General features: G+C 40.1%; 1 protein-coding gene across 1 annotated transcript in view; it reads right to left on the bottom strand.

Annotated features, from left to right (window-relative positions):
* The window catches only part of LOC306700602 (leucine-rich repeat and fibronectin type III domain-containing protein 1-like protein), a gene marked incomplete at both ends in the record, with an annotated part of 48,123 nt that extends 31,486 nt beyond the window's left edge, over window positions 1-16,637 (bottom strand). Inside the window, 6 exons of the mRNA XM_079165663.1 lie at window positions 12,180-12,560; window positions 13,564-13,721; window positions 13,831-14,074; window positions 14,231-14,484; window positions 14,721-14,872; window positions 16,445-16,637. Coding sequence (XP_079021789.1) covers window positions 12,180-12,560; window positions 13,564-13,721; window positions 13,831-14,074; window positions 14,231-14,484; window positions 14,721-14,872; window positions 16,445-16,637 — 1,382 coding nt within the window. The remainder of the gene's footprint in view (window positions 1-12,179; window positions 12,561-13,563; window positions 13,722-13,830; window positions 14,075-14,230; window positions 14,485-14,720; window positions 14,873-16,444) is intronic.
* Window positions 16,638-19,078: the final 2,441 nt, after the last annotated feature.

The raw sequence follows: 19,078 nt of genomic DNA, 5'->3' as shown, positions 1-19,078 counted from the left end.
ACCCTTTGCCCCGTCCCTACCCTGCTCCCCATCCTCTCTCCCTCTCTTTTTCTCTCGCTCCTTGCCCTTTCACGCTCCTTCACTGTTTTCCCCGAGTCACTCTCCCTCTCACCTTTCCTCTTCACCTTCTCCTCTTTTCTCTTTCATCTGTCCTCAACTCTAACCTGTAACTCCTCCCCATGTGTCTTACATCTCGCTCCTTTCCTCCTTGCTTCTCTACTCATGTCACTGCCCTATTTACCGTCTCTGCCTTGCATCTCGGTAATATGAAAGTTAATGAATAAAAGAGAAGAGAAAATGAATGTAGGCACTTCTTTGAAGTTATTGTAAGTCAGTCCAGATAAGAGCATCAGGCGAATGCTGAGAAAATGTTTGCGTAAACGAGGATCAAAGGACACCACTCTGAAAGCTATATTTGTCTGCTCGATGTCATTTGGAAAGAAAAAAAGATGGCGTTCTTGCGAATACAGCTCAAAAATGACATTTACGTGCCAGGCAGGCATTAATATGGTAAGCAAGACTCTGGATATTATTCTTTATCAGCATTGCATGAATGGAAAAGTGAAACAAAACTCTTGGAAATGCATCCCTGAATTGAAGAAGATATTTCGGGTCTTTACGTCTGCGAGCTCGTTTGTGGGTTGCAACGGTGTTATAATGACGAGGTTTTATGGGAGGATTAATCTACATTTGGAAAGTAATGACTGACATGTTGGGCAGAATAAATATTAGAATCATAACAGAGCCTTTAACAAATCAACAAAGTCATGATTCAAGTTTACGGCCATGGGTGAGCCAAACCAGTTTATGATTGGAAGGAGTCGATAATTAAATATGAAGCACCACAACAAAATTGCATCGGTGCCGTTGTTTTTAATTACACTTTAACACACTGACATATGCGCTAATATCATCCGAAACTGATTATGTTTGTTTTAGGGCTGCAATTGACAGTTACTTTGACAATCAATTAATCAGTCAATTATTATTTTAATTCATTAATTGGATAGTTCCAAGCATTTTTATAAGAAATTTAAAAGAAAGTTGTGTCTAAAATGTATTAAAACGTATTTGGATCGAATCTTGGCATAAGGGACTAATTATAAATATTGTGCATAAGTTTAACACCCATAACCAATAAAAGATTTTTTTAGGAATCAAACGTATTCGTATTAGTTACAACTTATTGGTCTATGGTGAGATCCCAAATACTGTAACCCACCAGTTTTGTCCACAGCTACTTATATTGTGCTCTGATACTGTGAGGTGAAATATATATAATATATATATATATTATATATATTCAAACTCTTGACAGATAGAAAAGTATGACTGAACACTGTATAACACTGGATGGCTGTATACATATGAGTAGAGGTATGTTTCTATTTATTTATAGAAGGAATCTTGGATTAGAAAGATAGATGGAAATAATAGGAGACACCTGAGAAAGGCGTAAGAGGATAAGGGTATGAATAATGGAGTGATCAAGTAAGGGAATGACAGGAAGAGAGAAGAAAAGTGCGAGAGAGGCAATCATAGTTATATGTTTCAAGTCTATACCAACAGGAAAAGAATGGATCTTACCACCAACACACCCACAGAGCATACATCGACATCAATGCTTCTGTTGTAATCATGTTTCACATGACTTGCAAACAGATCTGTTCATTATGGGTCCACATGTCTTATTCTTGATCTAACTCCAATATAAGCACCCATACACTCACACAAATGTATTCATTATTGGGATATTTTTTACTTTTATCAAGTTGATGCATTTTCTGAAAGAAAAGTGAGAAATGTTTTTTAAGGAACAATTGACTCCTTTTTTTTTTAGCCGGATAAAGGCCGATTATGTACTGCACATGATGAGGAAGTGACTAAAAATCCATATATTTTAATATGGAAAATGCTAGATATTTATTCTTTTTTTGTTTCAAAATCGATTCACAAACAGCCGTTAACGCCTGCAAAGATGGCAAAAAGGGTTAACAGGATTTTCATGTTGCAGTCACTTCTGATTTCAGCACAAGCATTAACTCCAATCAACTGCAAAGCAGCTGCAAATAGGACAAGGACAAAACAGCCTAAGATTTATAGTTAATCTCATCCTAGTTTAATGCTGAACTACATTGGACTGCAATGCACTCAATCTATTAGATTGGGTTTCCATGATTGGGATTGGTTAGACTTGTCTTGTCTATTATTGATCCTTATCTTGATGGGGTTTAAAAAATATATATATATATATATATATATATATATATATATATATATATATATATATATATATATATATATATATATATATATACTGTACATATATATTTATATATATATATATCATTCATATTTTTTCCAATTGTTCATCTTTATTAATTAATTAATGTTCAGTGGCTGTAGCTTAGCCACCCAAGCATGGATCAAAACATGGTGTCTGCAGGTTCACCAGGTTAAATGTAAGATCATTTATGAGACATGGAATTAAATTCTGTTTCAGTCATACCAGCTAAGATATTATGGTTTGTGAACACAGTTCTGCTCACTCCAATCACGTACGGTCCTCACCCCCGACTCCATCAGAGCACTACAGGCTGGTTACCTGCAGGAGAACACCTAAACCTCAGTAATGCATTTGTATTGATCCCAATAATAATTGGAGATGGCCTGAAAATATGCTTGGGAAATTGTCTCAATGTGGAGTCAATAATACATTTTTCGAAATATTGACACTTATGACCTATGTTGTGAGGTTTAAGTCTCTCACAGCTGCTGTCACATAAGGAGGTCCGAGTTCAACACTACTAGGCAGCTTAAAACACCGATAAATCGAGATTGAATATTAAGCTTGTGCAAGCACATGATGGAAACTCAATCATTAATGAAGAGTTTATTTACTCATATTTCATTGAGTGTTGCGAAATGCAATCTATCCACCATCTCTCAGCTCTTATCCCTACTTAACATCCAAATCCCCTTTTCTCCTTTCCCCCTCATCCTCTCATGTTTCTCTTTGCTCTGCTCCTCCCCCCTCCTGTCCCGGTCTCCTCCTTTAACCCAACCCACTGCCTCTGTCTTTGCTCCATCATTTAATAAGTATGTCCCCTCACTCTCTTTCTCTCATTCTCTGTTTTTAATTACGCTTCTCCATCCATGAAGAGCTGAAGGCCGGGTGTGTTGGGGCTGGAGGGAGAATGTGAGTAGTGGACCAATGAAGAGGGAGAAACAACCTAGGGTGGTGGGTATGGAGGGGGGGAGGGAACGACGACGCAGGATAATTAAACATTGATTTGGGACGATGATGAGAACGGCAACAAGACGCCAAACAAGAGGATTATAGGTCAGGCAGCCGACAGCGTTCTGCTGAGCTCCGCAAATATCCGGGACAGAAGAGGAAAGGGAGGCAGAGTGAGGAAGCAATAAGTGAAGGGAGAAACATGCAGGATAAGGCTGCAAGTTTAAGAATAGATAGAGGAGGAAGCTTGGAGACAAGAAAAAAGATATAAGCAGAAGAGCAAAGGGACATGAAATGAGAATAGCAGAACTGGGAGCAAAGATGGGGAACGAGTGAAATAGATTTGGAATAAGGCAGCGTAAAAACAAAGCCTAAACACTTGGGATATAGGAAAGTGAAACAGACTGAAGGGGGCTAAAGAAATGTAAAAAAAATAAGGGAAAGGGCGTAACAAACGTAAAGAAGTGACAAGGTTGATGGAATATAGACTTGGGAGAAGCTTACATGAAGAAAGAGAACAAGAAGAGATCACTAAATAGATGTTGTCAGTGTCTTTGAACTGAAGCTCTATGATCTGACTCTTTAGTTCTGCACTTAATTGGCACAAATACAGCAGGTACCACTGATGCCAATGTGTGTGTGTGTGTGTGTGTGTGTGTGTGTGCGTGTGTGTGTTCGTGTGTGTGTGCGTGCGTGTGCATGTGTGGACAGTCATTTATCATTCGGCCCTTTAGCTCATTAGTACGTACGCAGTGAGTCATTCAATTAAATGACAATGACCTACAGCAAACTGACTCCTCATTGCCACCAATGGGATTGGGGATTTGCACACGCGTGTGCATGATTGTGTGTGCGCGCGATACTTTCAGTCAGATGTATCATGTTAGTGATATTGTACATTTTGCTGGTATAGGAGCCTACATGTCTTTCCCTTTGCTGTTTGGTGTTTTGGGTTAAGTTTGGGTTGTGAGTTTCTAAATGAGCGGTCAGAAGCTTAAACCCACTAATTTCCTGAAAATTGTCACTGTGTCAAAGGAAGATAATATTAAAGCAAGCTGCTGCCACACACTATGGCAAAACGCCACATGCTTCTATGAACCATATGATCTTTTTTTTTTTTTTTCTTTTTCAAGGTTAAACACATGTGGCCAAGGCTCACTCATTAAATTGTAATTCAGTGTGTAACAGGGCGGCTAACCAAGACTAACTCGTTATTCATATCACTCCATTTACCAGAGAGGGGTTCTGTGATTCTTTCTTCTTTTCATCCTGTTGCACTGAACTACTACAACTGTATTTAAAAAAATGACAGATACAGTGCAATATGGCTCAAACCTTTGTTTGAACTGAACAAAGAGATGTTAAATGTTACCAGGTAACCAGCTTGCTACAGTTAAAAATACGCTACTTTTGTATTACAATAGCTTAACATGCAATAAAATCAACAGCTTTGTCAAGTGGTTTGAGCATTGAAGGACAACCTAACAAATTACACATTCTTACTGAATATGTGAAACAGTAAGTCCTCCTCTCTAAAATCACAGATTTTCTTAGAACACTCACTGAATTACATGGGGAACTTCATAACCAGATGTATTTGTGAAGTTGTGAAATATACGTAAGAATGAAGATGAAATCACCCCAAGCATGTTTGAACTATGACTTGATTTAGTTGGTTGGTTGTTTTTTTTTTGTTGACAAAACCACATATTCTATTTAGGTCTATGAACTGTAACCATCACAACATATGCATATCAAACTTGTTCAAAAATGGACGGATGCACATCACACATGAACAAGCTTGTTTGTGCTTCATACAGTGTACATGCGAACATATTTATTTGTAGGCTGCGTGCACCCACCTTCTCGAACACACGCACTCTCTCTCTCCCCCTCTCGTTTCCCCCCATCCTGCTAGACACACAGTCACCCACATGCAGCCCACCCAGGTTTGCCACAGATGCTCGCATCACCTGCTCCAATGCTATTAACCCTGAAACACCCTTTAAACCACTCACCAACCCACACACACACACACACAGACACACTTAAAACTACTTGAGCATTGACATCAGTTCATTCATATTTCAGTTTAATAATCCTCGACAATTTACTATTTACCAAGCACTCTAATGGATTCCAGCAATCTATACTTCATGTATTCATTCAGAAGAGAACTGAAGGTGTGCTAAAGGATTTACAAATAGACAATACTCATCTGTTAACCTATTGTTCCCTGACTGTGGGAGGAAATTGTCCTATCATTGCAAAAACAGGTCTGATGATTGAGTTTAACAAATAATGAGACATCGGTGTCAAAAGCTTCTTTTCATCCATAAGCTACAAAAAGTGAATTTGCCTTTGCTTACATCACATAATGTGCACAGCATCTCTGAGTAAACAGCAGCTATCTACTGCAAGTGATGTAACTGTTGTTAATGCATGTTTCCAGTCACTATATCCTGACTCCGCTGGGCTGAGCAGATTTTATGTGTCTGTCCATTACCCAAAGAACCACAAACCACGGACATTGCAGAAAAGGTATAGACGGTTAGGTCACAAGCAGTGCTCTGCTGTCTGCGTGTGTTTTTGTGGGTGTATATGTGTTTCTGTGATTGAAAAAGGTTCACATTGACCTCTGTCTGCCCTTGCGTAGTGAAGAAAATGCGAGGCGAATACAATTCCTTCGATCAACCTGGACAAACACAAACACGAACACATATACTCCACGATGTACTCACTTGTACGTGATCCAGACAGACAACGTGGTGTGGAATTTAGAGAAGAATCGAATGTGTGGTCTTAAAAGAAGGTTTTGAAGCGATATCTGTTTACCGAATGTATGTGTAATGGTGCTTTGCATCGACGGCATAAGATTAATGTACTGTGAATGCACCTTTGAAATCCCGTCACGCTACCACACCAGAATTAAAGTGTGTGCTTTATGGAGTGGCCTCCGACTGCATGTCTGAAGGCTGGCAGATTACTTTTTTTGCAGTGCAGGATTAAGCTATGTGCTCCAACTGGCTCCGCTTATGTCGCATATGGTTGACAAAAATGTAGTTTACTGTAAATGGTCGAGATGCAGCAATGCATGCTACAGCTGAGGCACAGTTTCCACTTACATTTTGTATCCTCAAACAGGATGCTCCGATTGGCAGATTTCCACACTGCCAAGTTAGATTCCGCTCACAAAGCAATATGTTGAGCTCGACCACATCCATTAGGTGATCAAGTTTGCATTACGCCTGTGAATCTGCATACCTTACAAACACTAGCCCTCAGAAATAAAATGCTACATTCACGCTGCATTTTCTTTTTTGCCATTGCAAGTTTAGCTGTCAAAGCAAGAAATAAACGGACCTACGGGTTTGGTTGTTCAATGTTATACATGTATTCTTGCATTTGACAGCTGGCAGTATCATGAAAGTATCAATGTTTATGGTTTTTAGCCTGTCGGTGTGTCTTTCATTCTCAGCGACTGGACTCTAGCATTAGGCATAATGGTATATAGCATGAAATGAACACCTGGTTGGTTGAGTTGTCCTGTAAGTAATAGAAACATTTTCTAAAGCTGCACCGTCTCGGGTCTCTAATAAGCATCACCATGGTTACAGGCATCACTCATAGCAATGGCAAGATTGCTGACGGAGAATCGACTCCGTCTACGTGTGCTCCTTTCATTCTGTCTTGTGAAATATGTAAAACACATATATAGAGATTCACTCTGTATGCAATGCAGACAACATAATGACCAAATGTCAACACCGAGCATTACACCACCTGGGATCCTTCTGACAGGAACTTATAAATCACATTGAAATGAAAAGTGTAGTTTTAGGAACATATAGCTCTGGATTGGCTGCTCAGCTACAGAGTGCAAGCCGAGCTATATGCCAGAGATTGTTTGGTTAGATAATGTGCTGTCCCTTGTGAGGCCTGTGGTGGAATTTAAGCTATTGATCCTTCTTGACCTCTCGCTTGTCCCAAAAGCTCTGCCGGAATGAATCAACATCCACACACACACACACACACACACACACACACACACACACACACACACACAAACACACACACACTTTTTAAATGACACTAAGTTAAACAGCAACCTGCTGTACATAACGAATACTGTACAATGTACATAACAACATAGGGGAAAACAAGTCTCTCTCTTTCTGCTTCACATGGAAGGCAATATATTAATCAAATATGTGTGCAGCAAGTTCCAGTTTCATTTATAGTATGGTGCTCCTTTACACAATCGCCATTATGTGGTTTAACTTTCAGGGAAAATGCAACGGGTGATTAGCCGGAGAAAGATTCAATGCAACAGGGGGGGAAACAATCGAGGCAGGAAATGTTACGGGGGAAAAAAAGAAAGCTTAACGAGGAGGCACCAGATGGAGAAAAACTAGGTGTAGATGTATCTCATTCATCCAGGTTGTAAAATGTTGAGTCAAAATTGAATTATTCAGCACACTGTTGTAGAATTGTACTACTTATCTGAGAGGCTTTATCTTTTCCACTGTCTGATGGTTTTGTCCGACCTAGACTATGAAAAAAAGATACTATATGTCAAACTAAAGAAGCTTGACTTTGAATATGTTGGATAACTGTCAACTGCTTTAGTGTTTATGCAACACACGATTTCAGAAAAAAAAACATTTGGTGACTTTTGAATAGGTACAGTAGCCAAAATCAACAATTCCTGCAAACAGGACTCCCCACCACTCCATAGAACTAACAGTCTAGTTTCAATTTTAGGTTGAATTTGTCAAAAAGAAACCTGTTCGAAGGAAAATACCACTGATATAAATTATTGTCCGTCAATTTTAGCATGAATATTATCTACAAAGGAGCTGACACAATGCTGTGATTTTTGATCGACAGATATGAAACAGACACTAACTTTATAGTGAGGTTCAAACAGAGCCAAAAAACTAATTCTTTATGTATCACCTGCCAGTCGTGTGCAGTTGGCAGAGTGATGGGTGCACAGAACGCAGACCTTTGACACGAGTAAGCAGGATCCACATCCTGTTTTATGCAACAACAAAATAAACATGTTGGCTTTTGTAAATTAGTAAAAGTAACATAAAAGTATTTTAGGAGACATCACTAGAAAGCACATTCAAATATGGTGGTACGTATATAAAAAAGTGGTATATCTGTAAGTGGTGGAATTAGATTTTTAGATTTAATTTATTGATGTCTTGTTACTGTCTCTATTTTTACATAAAGTAATGTCTTTGTGTATTATACGTAGTAGTAGTTGTGTTGGAGATACAAATAAGACATGAGATTCACTGTGAGCGAATGCAGTCTCACTTTAAAAAACACACACAGACACGCGGCGAGAGAGGCATCGACACGAGAGACACTTAGGGAAGCCTCCTGCAGAGGTCTGTTGCCATTGATGGCACTATAACTGCCATTAGGTTTCTAGCTAATACACAGCTGCCATCTGGTCCAGTGTGCACACACATACACACACATCACACGTGCACACAGATGCACACTTGAAAAGGCATTGATCATATTAGTCAGGGGGTTTTGAAGAGCATGTCTCAGACACAGGGTTAACTAATACACTGCCGACCAATGGTTTTCCAAGTCTGTACAATCGAATGTGCACGCAAACTCACACACACACACACACACACACACACACACACACTCTGTGCTATAAGGGCATTGATCGTAAGTAACCAGGGGGTTTTGAGACTGCGTCAGAGAGCCCTCTTTATGCTCTGAACTTGTCAGAAAATCTGGTCTGTTGTAGTCTTTCTGAAGTAAAACATGATAATTAATTTAGCTGCCTGATTAAATAAAAGCTCAATGAAAAGGACACTGAAGGAAATGTATAGATAACAAGATGCTGTTATCTGGATACTCTGGAGGCTGGAGTTATTTACTCAGTGGAGGAGTAGAAATGATTAAGCAGTAAAGTCAGCTATAATTCGTATGCAATGTGCCTTAAACACCAGATAATTCATCAAAATGTATTCTGATCTCATCTAAATACCGTGTGAGAAAGATAAATGAATACAGGTCAAATATAAGAAAACACTTGTTATTATCTAAATCTGTTGTTCTCATCACTTCTTGTGGCACAAAGCAATTATTACACTCTCTGATTGTGAGGAAGAAGAAGGAACGCACTTTGATTTTTCTTTCTATCAATTCTAATCAGCGACATTGATGAAGCTTCAGCGAGTGCGACGTTGACCAGTTTTTAAAGATATGCCGTTTGTATGTAACAGAGAGAACCAAAATGTAAAGCTAAATACATTTGTTAAGCTCAAATGGCTCCTTGTGTCGCCAATATGTGGTTTTCTCCTTCTCCTGCCCCCCCCAACCTCTTCTCTCTTCATGGCTTTGTGCCTCACCCCTCTTAATGGATATTGACCAAAGAAAGACAGAAGAGAGGAACTGTACACACATGCACACACACACTCAGGGCTGTTTTTTTTCTTTTACTCAGAGCAGAGCTGGTGCAGCGATGAGGCCTCCTAATGTATCTCATGATTGCCATGTGATTCCATATATAGGTTCAGAGTCATGATTTAGTCGTGGTCTTATGCGATGAAGTAAGATTATGAGAAATTATTCTTATGCGACATGACATTTTTTTTTCAAACCGCGACATGAGCACATGTGAACTGGGTGGTATTATGGCTCAGACAGTAATATGGGAACGGTATTTAAGATGAAGCTATAGTGTAGCTCAAGCCTCAATGTGTTTTTCACGTGCTGTGCCACATTGCACATGTATCTGTGAAGCCATCTCCTCTTTCATTTGACTGTTAACCTGCACAGAAATTGTCAAACTTCTGTTAAGATCTCGTTATTGTTTTTTTATTGAACTCAAGGTTCAATAAAGAGTTCAGTCCTGATTTATTTGGCGACACATTTGGTTACCATGTCAGCAGCAAGAGCGGTTTAATACAACAGCAAACATTCGTCAAAAATGATGGCAAATGATAGCGATTTCTGATGTAAATCTGAATTTAAATCCAGCACTGCAATGGCAGAATACCCCACTGCCAATAAAAACAAAAGAGATCATTGAATATAAATACTGTGCACTGAAGGTCTGAGTTATACAGTTTAAAAGTACTGTACACATCCAGACAATCTGCTTGATAATGTGAGGCTCATACGATTGACAGCTACCCCCACAAAGATCTATACACACCCACACTGACCTATAAGGAGGGTTATTTGTACCTACAGGGCTGCAGTGCCCACTAACTGCATCCAACCTTGACCGGGCAGGTGCAGATGGCAGGTTGCAATGCAGGAGATGGGTAGACATGCTTAGAATTGTAAGAAGCTGCTTGTCTCCGACAGTTGGCTGAGCCGTCTGAATAAACAAGTGTCCTCTAGCTTAGTAATAATATCATAATCACTTCTCAAAAATCCCCCAATTCCATATCGCACAAGTGTTGACTTTTCACAAATTAAGAGTCACTGTCTGATTCTCCTATCACCGGGGATGGATTTGACACATTCTTTCACAGGTTTTTCTTTCAAGAATTATTTTTCCCCCATGAGACAATACCAGCTGTCGATGACGCGTAAAAAGGCCAAGCAGAGCTAAATTGGTAATCAGATAATTCTGCTGGGCAGTGAAGACATCTTTGATTTACTTCTGTAATCACAGAAGACAGAGCGACGGGCCTTTATTTGCCCATATTATTTGCACCTTTTGAAAGAAATGAAATGAATTAATAGTCAGCTGCACTCGTCTCCGGTACTATTAAAGCCGCCTGTCACTCATCACGAGAGCTGGGAGATATTCCCAACCTGTTGCCATGACAACTTCACAACATATGAAAACTCCTCAGAACCAAAAATAAACAGAGCTTTCTGAGAGATTTGGCCAATAATTGTTGCCAGTGCGTTGTTGTTTTTTTGCACATAGAGAATATGTGGAAGATCCCCCCCCATGACCACCAAGGCTTAGAAAAAAATCTTAATCGAAAGACATACAAGTGCTCTCTGGTAGTTAACCGCATTTTTGTCAATTGGACAATTCATTAAAGTTCTTTAAATCTCATACACAGGTCTACACAAGTCCAGCTTGCCCTTGCTGTAGTTCAATGATAAACATGATTTGCTACACAATGACCTTTATGCAATATGTTATAATGTCAGTGATAACATATTGCATGGCTGCAATCACACCACTATCAAGAAGAATTATCATAATATCTCTAAATGGTCTTTCAATCCATTGAAATTTGTTGGGTGTTGATTTGAATTATATTTAGACTTGGGATGACAGTATGCTGTATGTGCAGTAGCATGTTGTGCACACAAAGCAGAAAACCTCCCTGTTTGTTTATGGGATCAACTCAAATTTCCCTTCCTTCTACTTTGAAACGTTTACATTTTACCAAATGCTGTAGTGGTTTGATAGTCACCAGGTTAAGGGGCGCCAGTCAGTGAATTCTAACAAAAGTAAGGAAAGTAACAATTTATGGAAAAATATCATATTCATAGAGCCATAATATAAATATCAGCAATGAAACAATGTGGCTACAAGATCAGCACATCACTGAAGCAAGTTGAGAGACAAGCAGTGGAACAGCCACAATCTCATTTGGCCCAGGCCGAGCGAACCCTGCAATGGCTCTGTTCCACTACAGATGTCTTTATCATTTCAGCTGATTAGACTTTTGTGACTGGATGACTAGCTAATCTCCATTTTTATCATCTATCATCTGCTCTCGTCCTCATAGCAGCGGCTGATGCCTCCTTATTAACGCACACACGACTGCTCACAAACACACGCTGACCTTGACTAAAAACAATGTTTTTTTTACTAATAATCCTCGAAGAGTCCATAGCAGTCCACCATTACAACTGTAATAAGGACAGAAAATGAAAACTCACAGGCAGTCAGATCATACATTGACAGTGTAGATAAACAGACCTGTAAACCAGTGTGTCATCCCCAGAGCTGTTGTACTGGACCTGGAACATCCTGACTCCGGTTGAAGAAGTCTGACTGCTCCATCTAATGAGGGCAGAGTTCCCTGTCAATTCCACCAGTGAGACCCTCCGGTCTGCCCCTCTGGTCTCGTTGTTCGGCAGCGCAACCTTGGAGGAGGTTAGGATGTCAGAGGGGGCAGGGTCAGAGGACGGGTCTCGGCTGCGGCTTGTGCTGTTCGCCAGATGGGGCATCGCCGTAACAACTAGCTCCACCCTTCCTGTGGATTCACCTGCTGCGTTGGAGGCAATGCAGGTGAAGTTACCTGAATCCTTCAGGGATGTTACATTGATCTCCAGGCTTCCATTAGAGAAAACCAAAGTTCTGAAAGAGATTGAGATGTATCATGAAGTGAAGAAGTTCAATGCATTAACTGTAGTGTAAATGTTACACCAAAGTAACAATTATAAACTGTAAAAAAGTTCAGGCAGTTGACATAGTCGGGACTTCATATGAGATTGGACAGCCCTCCACAGTCATTTCAAACATATTGACTTCTGGTTACAAAATGATCCACCATTATTCTGTCACACATATCCCAGTCACGTAAGCCCTCTTTCTCTGTCACCCACACAGGAGCCAATTGGTAATCACTGTTCGTCTTATCAACCCATTGAGTCACACTGGGTACACCTGTACTTTGCTGCCTCCAGCAGCTGATACTGCCAACTTCCACCACCAGCAATCCAACCACACTCTATCCAGATCCAATGCGGTGACAGCCATGTTGAGGGGTTAGTTGCTGACAACTTGTGGGCTTCATCCCCATAAGTGTAAGCCTACACCAAATGGTATTCTTCAACAACCCAACAATGCCTCATTTCCATGAAATAGCTTTCACTGAACAAAACGTCAAAAGATGCAAACAGAAATCTCAAAAATATAAAAGTTCTGTCACATATTTCAAAATACTATCAATTCTTTTCTAACTGATTTTTATAGGCAAAGCCATGACAAGAAATGCTAGGTGTGACCTCAACAGCTACCTTCTAATCCTGATTCAGAGCTGGCCCACACACCTACGCCCTACTACTACAGCCAAGACAGAAATGATGTGAGCCAACCCTGTCTGACTTTTTGACTCGGTTGCACATAGCGCTGAGGTGAAGCAGTACAGGGAGGACTATTTAAAGGGCCGTTTTTCTTGCACATGCCAACTGGGTTGGGTTTCTGACGTCAATGAATATAGAGCTGAATCTCACGCCCTAAATTAACACCTGTCCTTTCATTTTGAGAAAATATACAATCAATACGCTTAATAGAGAAAAGTAATTGTAAATTGTAAATCAAACAAGAATATAGAACTGTATAGAAATAATCTTTGTACCTGGAGCTATTAGATATAAGTCGCCCTTCAGGGCTGATCCAGTGGACTTCAGGCTCTGGGTCGCCATTTGCCTTGCACTTCAGGCTGGCAGGCTGGCCTTCCATAGCCACTGTATGAGGTGACTTACGGGTCAGAACTGGTGGGTCACAAATGAACTCCTAAAGGGCAAAAAAGTACGAGGTCAATATTCATATTTGAATTATACAGTTTCAAGGTTATGATTAATTTTTTATTAGTTTTCTGCAAGTGAAACGCTTAAAATGTCACCTCTTCAGGTATTGTCCAGAAGTACTTGGCACTGAGGTCAGAAGGAGAGGCGCATGTCTCAAGATCGTCTTCTCTGGTCAGCCTTCTCAACCATAGAAGTTCACAGTTACAGTGGAGGGGGTTGCCACCAAAACTCAACACCAGGGAGGTGAGGGGGGAGCCTTTGGACTTGGCATAAACTGGGATTCTCAGGAACAATGGGTCCGGGGGAATTTTCTTCAGCTTGTTAGACGTCATGTCTAGCCTGTTAATGGACGGGGTAAGGAGAAGATGAGGGTTGGATTAAGAGAGAAAGACACAGATACATTATCAGTATATCAACAGTTAAGTTGATCAGTAAACCAACCTGTGCATCTTTACATTATCTGTTCACACAACATCAGATCACCAATCAATATACCTGGCCAACTTGTGTAGGTTGGTGAATACCCCTTGGGGAACATTTTCTATGAGGTTGTGATCCATATTTAGGGTATTGACGTTGGTTAAGCGCTCGATCGTGTCCCAAGGCGCTTGGGCAAGGTTGTTGTAGCTAAGGTCGAGATCCTCCAGTGTGGATAGGAAGTCATCAAAGGCATGGGGAGATATGGAGTGGAGCTGGTTGCTGGCAAGGATCAAGTGGCGAAGGTTGGTCAGGCCTTTGAAATGGTCGTCCTGGTTGGTGAAAAAGCAGAAATCCTCAGAGAAGCATCACATAAATATCAGAAAGGATATTGTGTCAACTGTTCTGTTATATTTATCTTTCTCTCATTGTAGCTCTATCGTTTAAGTATGTGTATTTATTGACCACCCATCCAAACTTAAAGGCCTCTAAGTCAGTTTATCGCTGCAATAATCTATCCGACTATTCATTCCCATTTGCCATCATTAATCCATTCCATCAGTCTCACCTTTATCACAGTTAATCTATTAGAGTCGAGATGAAGTGCTCTCAGTCGCCGCAGGTCACAGAAGGCTGAAGGGAGAATCTGACTGATGGTGTTTCTGGAAAGGGTTAGATGTAGCAGGCTGGTCATGTTGGCAAAGTCCCTTCTTCGGACAGCTGGGAGTGAGCAGAATGAACACAAAGAGATGTTCCATCAACTGAGTCCTAAGTGACGAGGTATATTACCTTGGTACAGTATTATGTAGGGTTTGGTATCGTTTAAAATGACGATGCCAGTATCATTATCAGTAGCCTCAAAGTGATGCCAATACCAATAGAGTACTTCATTTGATACCCATCATGTAAATAAAAGCTTTGTGTGTCCCATTCGCTAGCTAATTGCCACCGCTCTGCACAGTGCTTATACAGCGCTCATACCATGGTTATTACTGATAATGTCGTCCCCCAGCCCAAGGTGGCGGAACCACATTGTTCCCCCCTCTGGTTCCCCCGCCAGGTTAAAACTGTTAGTTTTGTCAACACTGTTGCTAGCTTTGTTTGCGCTGTTAATACCGTTAGCTGCTAGCTTTTCAGTTGATACCTTCAAGGTATCTAGTGCAGATACCCAGCCCTAGTATTAGTGAAAGAATGGACGTCAGAAAATATACATATGCAACAATGTTTGATTGATCGCTGAAAGATGACTCTGGTTCTTAATGTTCCTCAACTTTTTATAAAATAGTTTTCTAAGATAGATTGCAAACATATGTATAAGAAAAGTTATAAAAAATAAAGTGGTTGTTGCTTTACAGACTCTTCTACTCAACTAGCTGCTATGATCATATTTGGCCATGTGCAGACTATTTTTTTTATTATTTAGATTGGCAAGCCCATGCCCAATTAGCCTCTTAGAGCCTGGACCCCATGATACGAAGGATGTTTAAATTCTTTTAAAATTAACTTTTGCCAACATACGCTAAGAACCACAGTTGACAGCAGAGATAATCTGGTCACCCCCAAAATGTAATACAGAATCTTGAGTTTAGCACAGGATAGTGCTAAACTTAAACAAAGTTGATTTGGACATTATCAATGTGACTTAAATAAAGTAATATTGTTAATGGTGCATTAAATCATCTTACTGGATCCTGTGAAATTAGTCTTTGTTTCGTTTGTTTGTCTTTTGTGTTAGCGAACTATGGAAAATAATTGATTTTAAATCGGGTCTGGGAAGATTAGGTAGCTGCATTGGTGGGAGCGAAAGGGAATCCAGATTAAATTAAAAGGATAAAGCAACACTTCGGTTCTTAAAAAATAAGTATGTTTCAAAGTATCACAGATAGCTCTTTGATATAAAAAGATGAATCATGAATGAGATTTGCTCGACTGAACGACAAAACCAAAAAGTTTCAAAGTATGAAAGTTAAAAAGAACCAGACTCGTGAGTAATAATAGTTGAGCCAACATTCGTTTTCAGTGCTATCACTAACTTGTGACCCACTCTCCTTATTGCATCCAATGTTCTATTTGAATCACAGTGGTATATTTAAGCTTGACTCATTGCTCAGTCTTTTGCAATCTTGCCACTGCTCAATATTATAGTATGCAGCATGTTCCCTCTTGAGGAAATCATTGAAGATGATGGTTGATGAGGAAGAACTGACTGAACCATGCAAAATGCATTAATTCCCTGCCTTGATTCATGTTTAAATGGAATTTAAATGGAAGACAGACTGGCAGGTATCTTACCTGTAATGAAGTTTTCTTGGAGCCGTAGCTCCACGGTGCGCCGGTCAATGGCAGCAGGAACAAACAGCAAGCCTGTCTTGGAGCAGAGAATAGCGAGCGATGGAGAAAGGCTCTGGCACATACAGCGTTTCGGACACGGCTGGCCCCTGCATGCTGCTGCCAGCAACAGCAAAGAGAACCACAGCCGTTCCATTATCCTGCACAGGGAACAGGGCAACTGGAAGACAGAAAGAAAAGAGCAATGACTTTGAGTGGGTACAAAGAAAGTCTTCCTCAAGAATGGGCAACTGGCAAGAAGAAAACAAAGAAGAAAAACATAGATGTATAAACATTTACAAATATGTAAAGCCCCCTGTAGACTCAACAAAATAAGAGGTTCCTTCTAAATTCTATTATACCACAAAAACAAACATGAATGCTATTGCTGGTAGCTTCATAAATTGGCTAACCTGCTAACCACAGCTTGTAAAAGATAGCAGATTCTTCACATGTAGAATACAGACTCTGTAGGAACCGGACAAGATTTTGGCATTGGAAGTGTTCTGGTATCTGTTTGTAGTCCGAGTAGTAGTGAATGATCAAGTTTGAGCTGTCTTTGGTTGAATGCAAGTAAACATTCTTTGTGGAGATCAAAAGAGGAAGAACACATTGGCCGAAATGCAATCTCGGAACCCACCGGCTATCGCCCGACGGTGATTTAACTTTCTATTGATTTAAAATTAGCCCGCAAACTGGCTACTTGTGAAACAATCCAGTCGTACACGTTATCTCAACTTTAACTCCAATCTCCAATCTTAAGTTGCTTATTGGACTGTAAACGTGTTCATAGAGTTTTAAAAGCTCTCTAATGTGCCACATCAAGTTTAATCAAGAACAAAATGATGAGTAACAAAATAACCTGTTTTTTTGACATGTAGTTGTTTTGCAGTCTTTTCATACTGATACACATTGAACTAGTTGCTGGGGTGAGAGGTAGATCATTGCACTGTTCAGGAGCCGGACTATATTACAAAATCTTAGCTCATAATGGCCTTTATCATTGTGCGGCATGCACGGTGAGCTGGCATTTTCCTAAGGCACACTGGGGTACATGTTGGATATTTTGACAAGATGTAATATAAGTGTGGGGTGTCAAAAACAGGAGAGGTTGATATCTGTAACAGTCATACAGTCTCATCCACAACAGCTTGTATGCTAAAAAAAAAGGCTTCTTACGAGCACACATCCCTCTGTGGTCTTATCCACATCAAACTGATTTGTTATTTCTCAGTATTTTGGACTAGTTTGGTATTTCAAATTAACAGTGCTGGGCATGATGACACTCTCAGGACTCGGGGGACACACACAATTTAACACAGTCCCATCAAAAATTGTCAGAGAGATTTCTCTCTTTCCAGTTTACACCACTTAAACCCCCTCAGGGACATCCTTTCCTCACTCAGTATCTGTTTCCAGCAACACCTGTCTAAGTCTTTCCAACTGGTGTTGTGAAAAGTTGTACCTGACGCATCACATTTACAATTGCGAGAGCTGTTGACCTCCTCTGCGATGACATGATGCGGTAGAAAAGAACTGCGTCTGCTCACAACTGTATCGGTGAAATTGTAAGCTGTGCTGGGCTGGGTGGCATACCAATTCATTCCGTTGCCGGGTTTAATTTCCTGTGCCGTGAGCACTACGGTGGGGACGACTATAAGCGTCCCCACAATTTATTTTCTTTAACTCCAATCGCAAATTTACACACAATTTATTTTCTTTTTCTGATAATCACATCTTATACAAATAAGCGAAAACAGGTAATCACAGGGAATTATTTGACCTGTTTTTTTTTTCGTTTCGTTTTTTCTTAGTTCACCTTTCAGTGCAGTCAACAACTGTTGCATAGCACAAGCTTTCATAATTTAGCCCAAATAAATTGAAGGTGCGACTCAAAAACCATGCTTTGGCCATCTGCTGCAAAACAGTGAATAAGTTAATGTGTCACATAAGTCATTATGGATCACCGTTACGATCAGTTGAACCAGGCGGTTAAATATGGAACCACTTTCACTTTAACACAGCATACATGCCTCACAACTCATGGTGGGATATGTGTGTGTACCAGTGGGCAGAAGTATATTAGCCCGCTCAGTTTGACTCCCAGGCTAATCAATAGCACTGGACTTGTATTTAGTAGGAGGCCTGTGTAAAATACTACTCCTCCATTCTGCTCCTCCCTTGATTCTCCTTAAACCCTCGGAACATTTCTATCAAGGGATGACGTTGTTTTTCAGCATCACAAGATAAACAATACCCAGTGTTGCCCTTTGTCTTAGACTCCACTGTTTATCACCAATAAAGCTAATCTGCCAAATGTATACAAACAATCTTATAAGCCTACTAAATATAGATTTGCTGTGTTCTCCATCCTTTCACAATGTTAAACATAGAGCAGAAACAATGATTCGTTGTAACTTACAAACACACAGAGATGTCTGTTCTTTTATCTGCCTTTCCATTTTTCCTTTCTCTCAACCTTTTTCTTTGTCATTCAATATATTTCTCTCCATTGCTCTGGATTATTCCCCTGCCGTACCTTCACATCACCGTTTCTTTCATACACCACATTATTTACCCTCTTTACTCTCGTCTCAC

This window comes from Pholis gunnellus (assembly GCF_910591455.1).
Source record: "Pholis gunnellus genome assembly, chromosome: 9".
Lineage (NCBI taxonomy): Eukaryota > Metazoa > Chordata > Actinopteri > Perciformes > Pholidae > Pholis > Pholis gunnellus.
The sequence above is the reverse complement of the archived record's forward strand: the minus strand, read 5'-3'. Positions and strand labels throughout refer to the sequence as shown.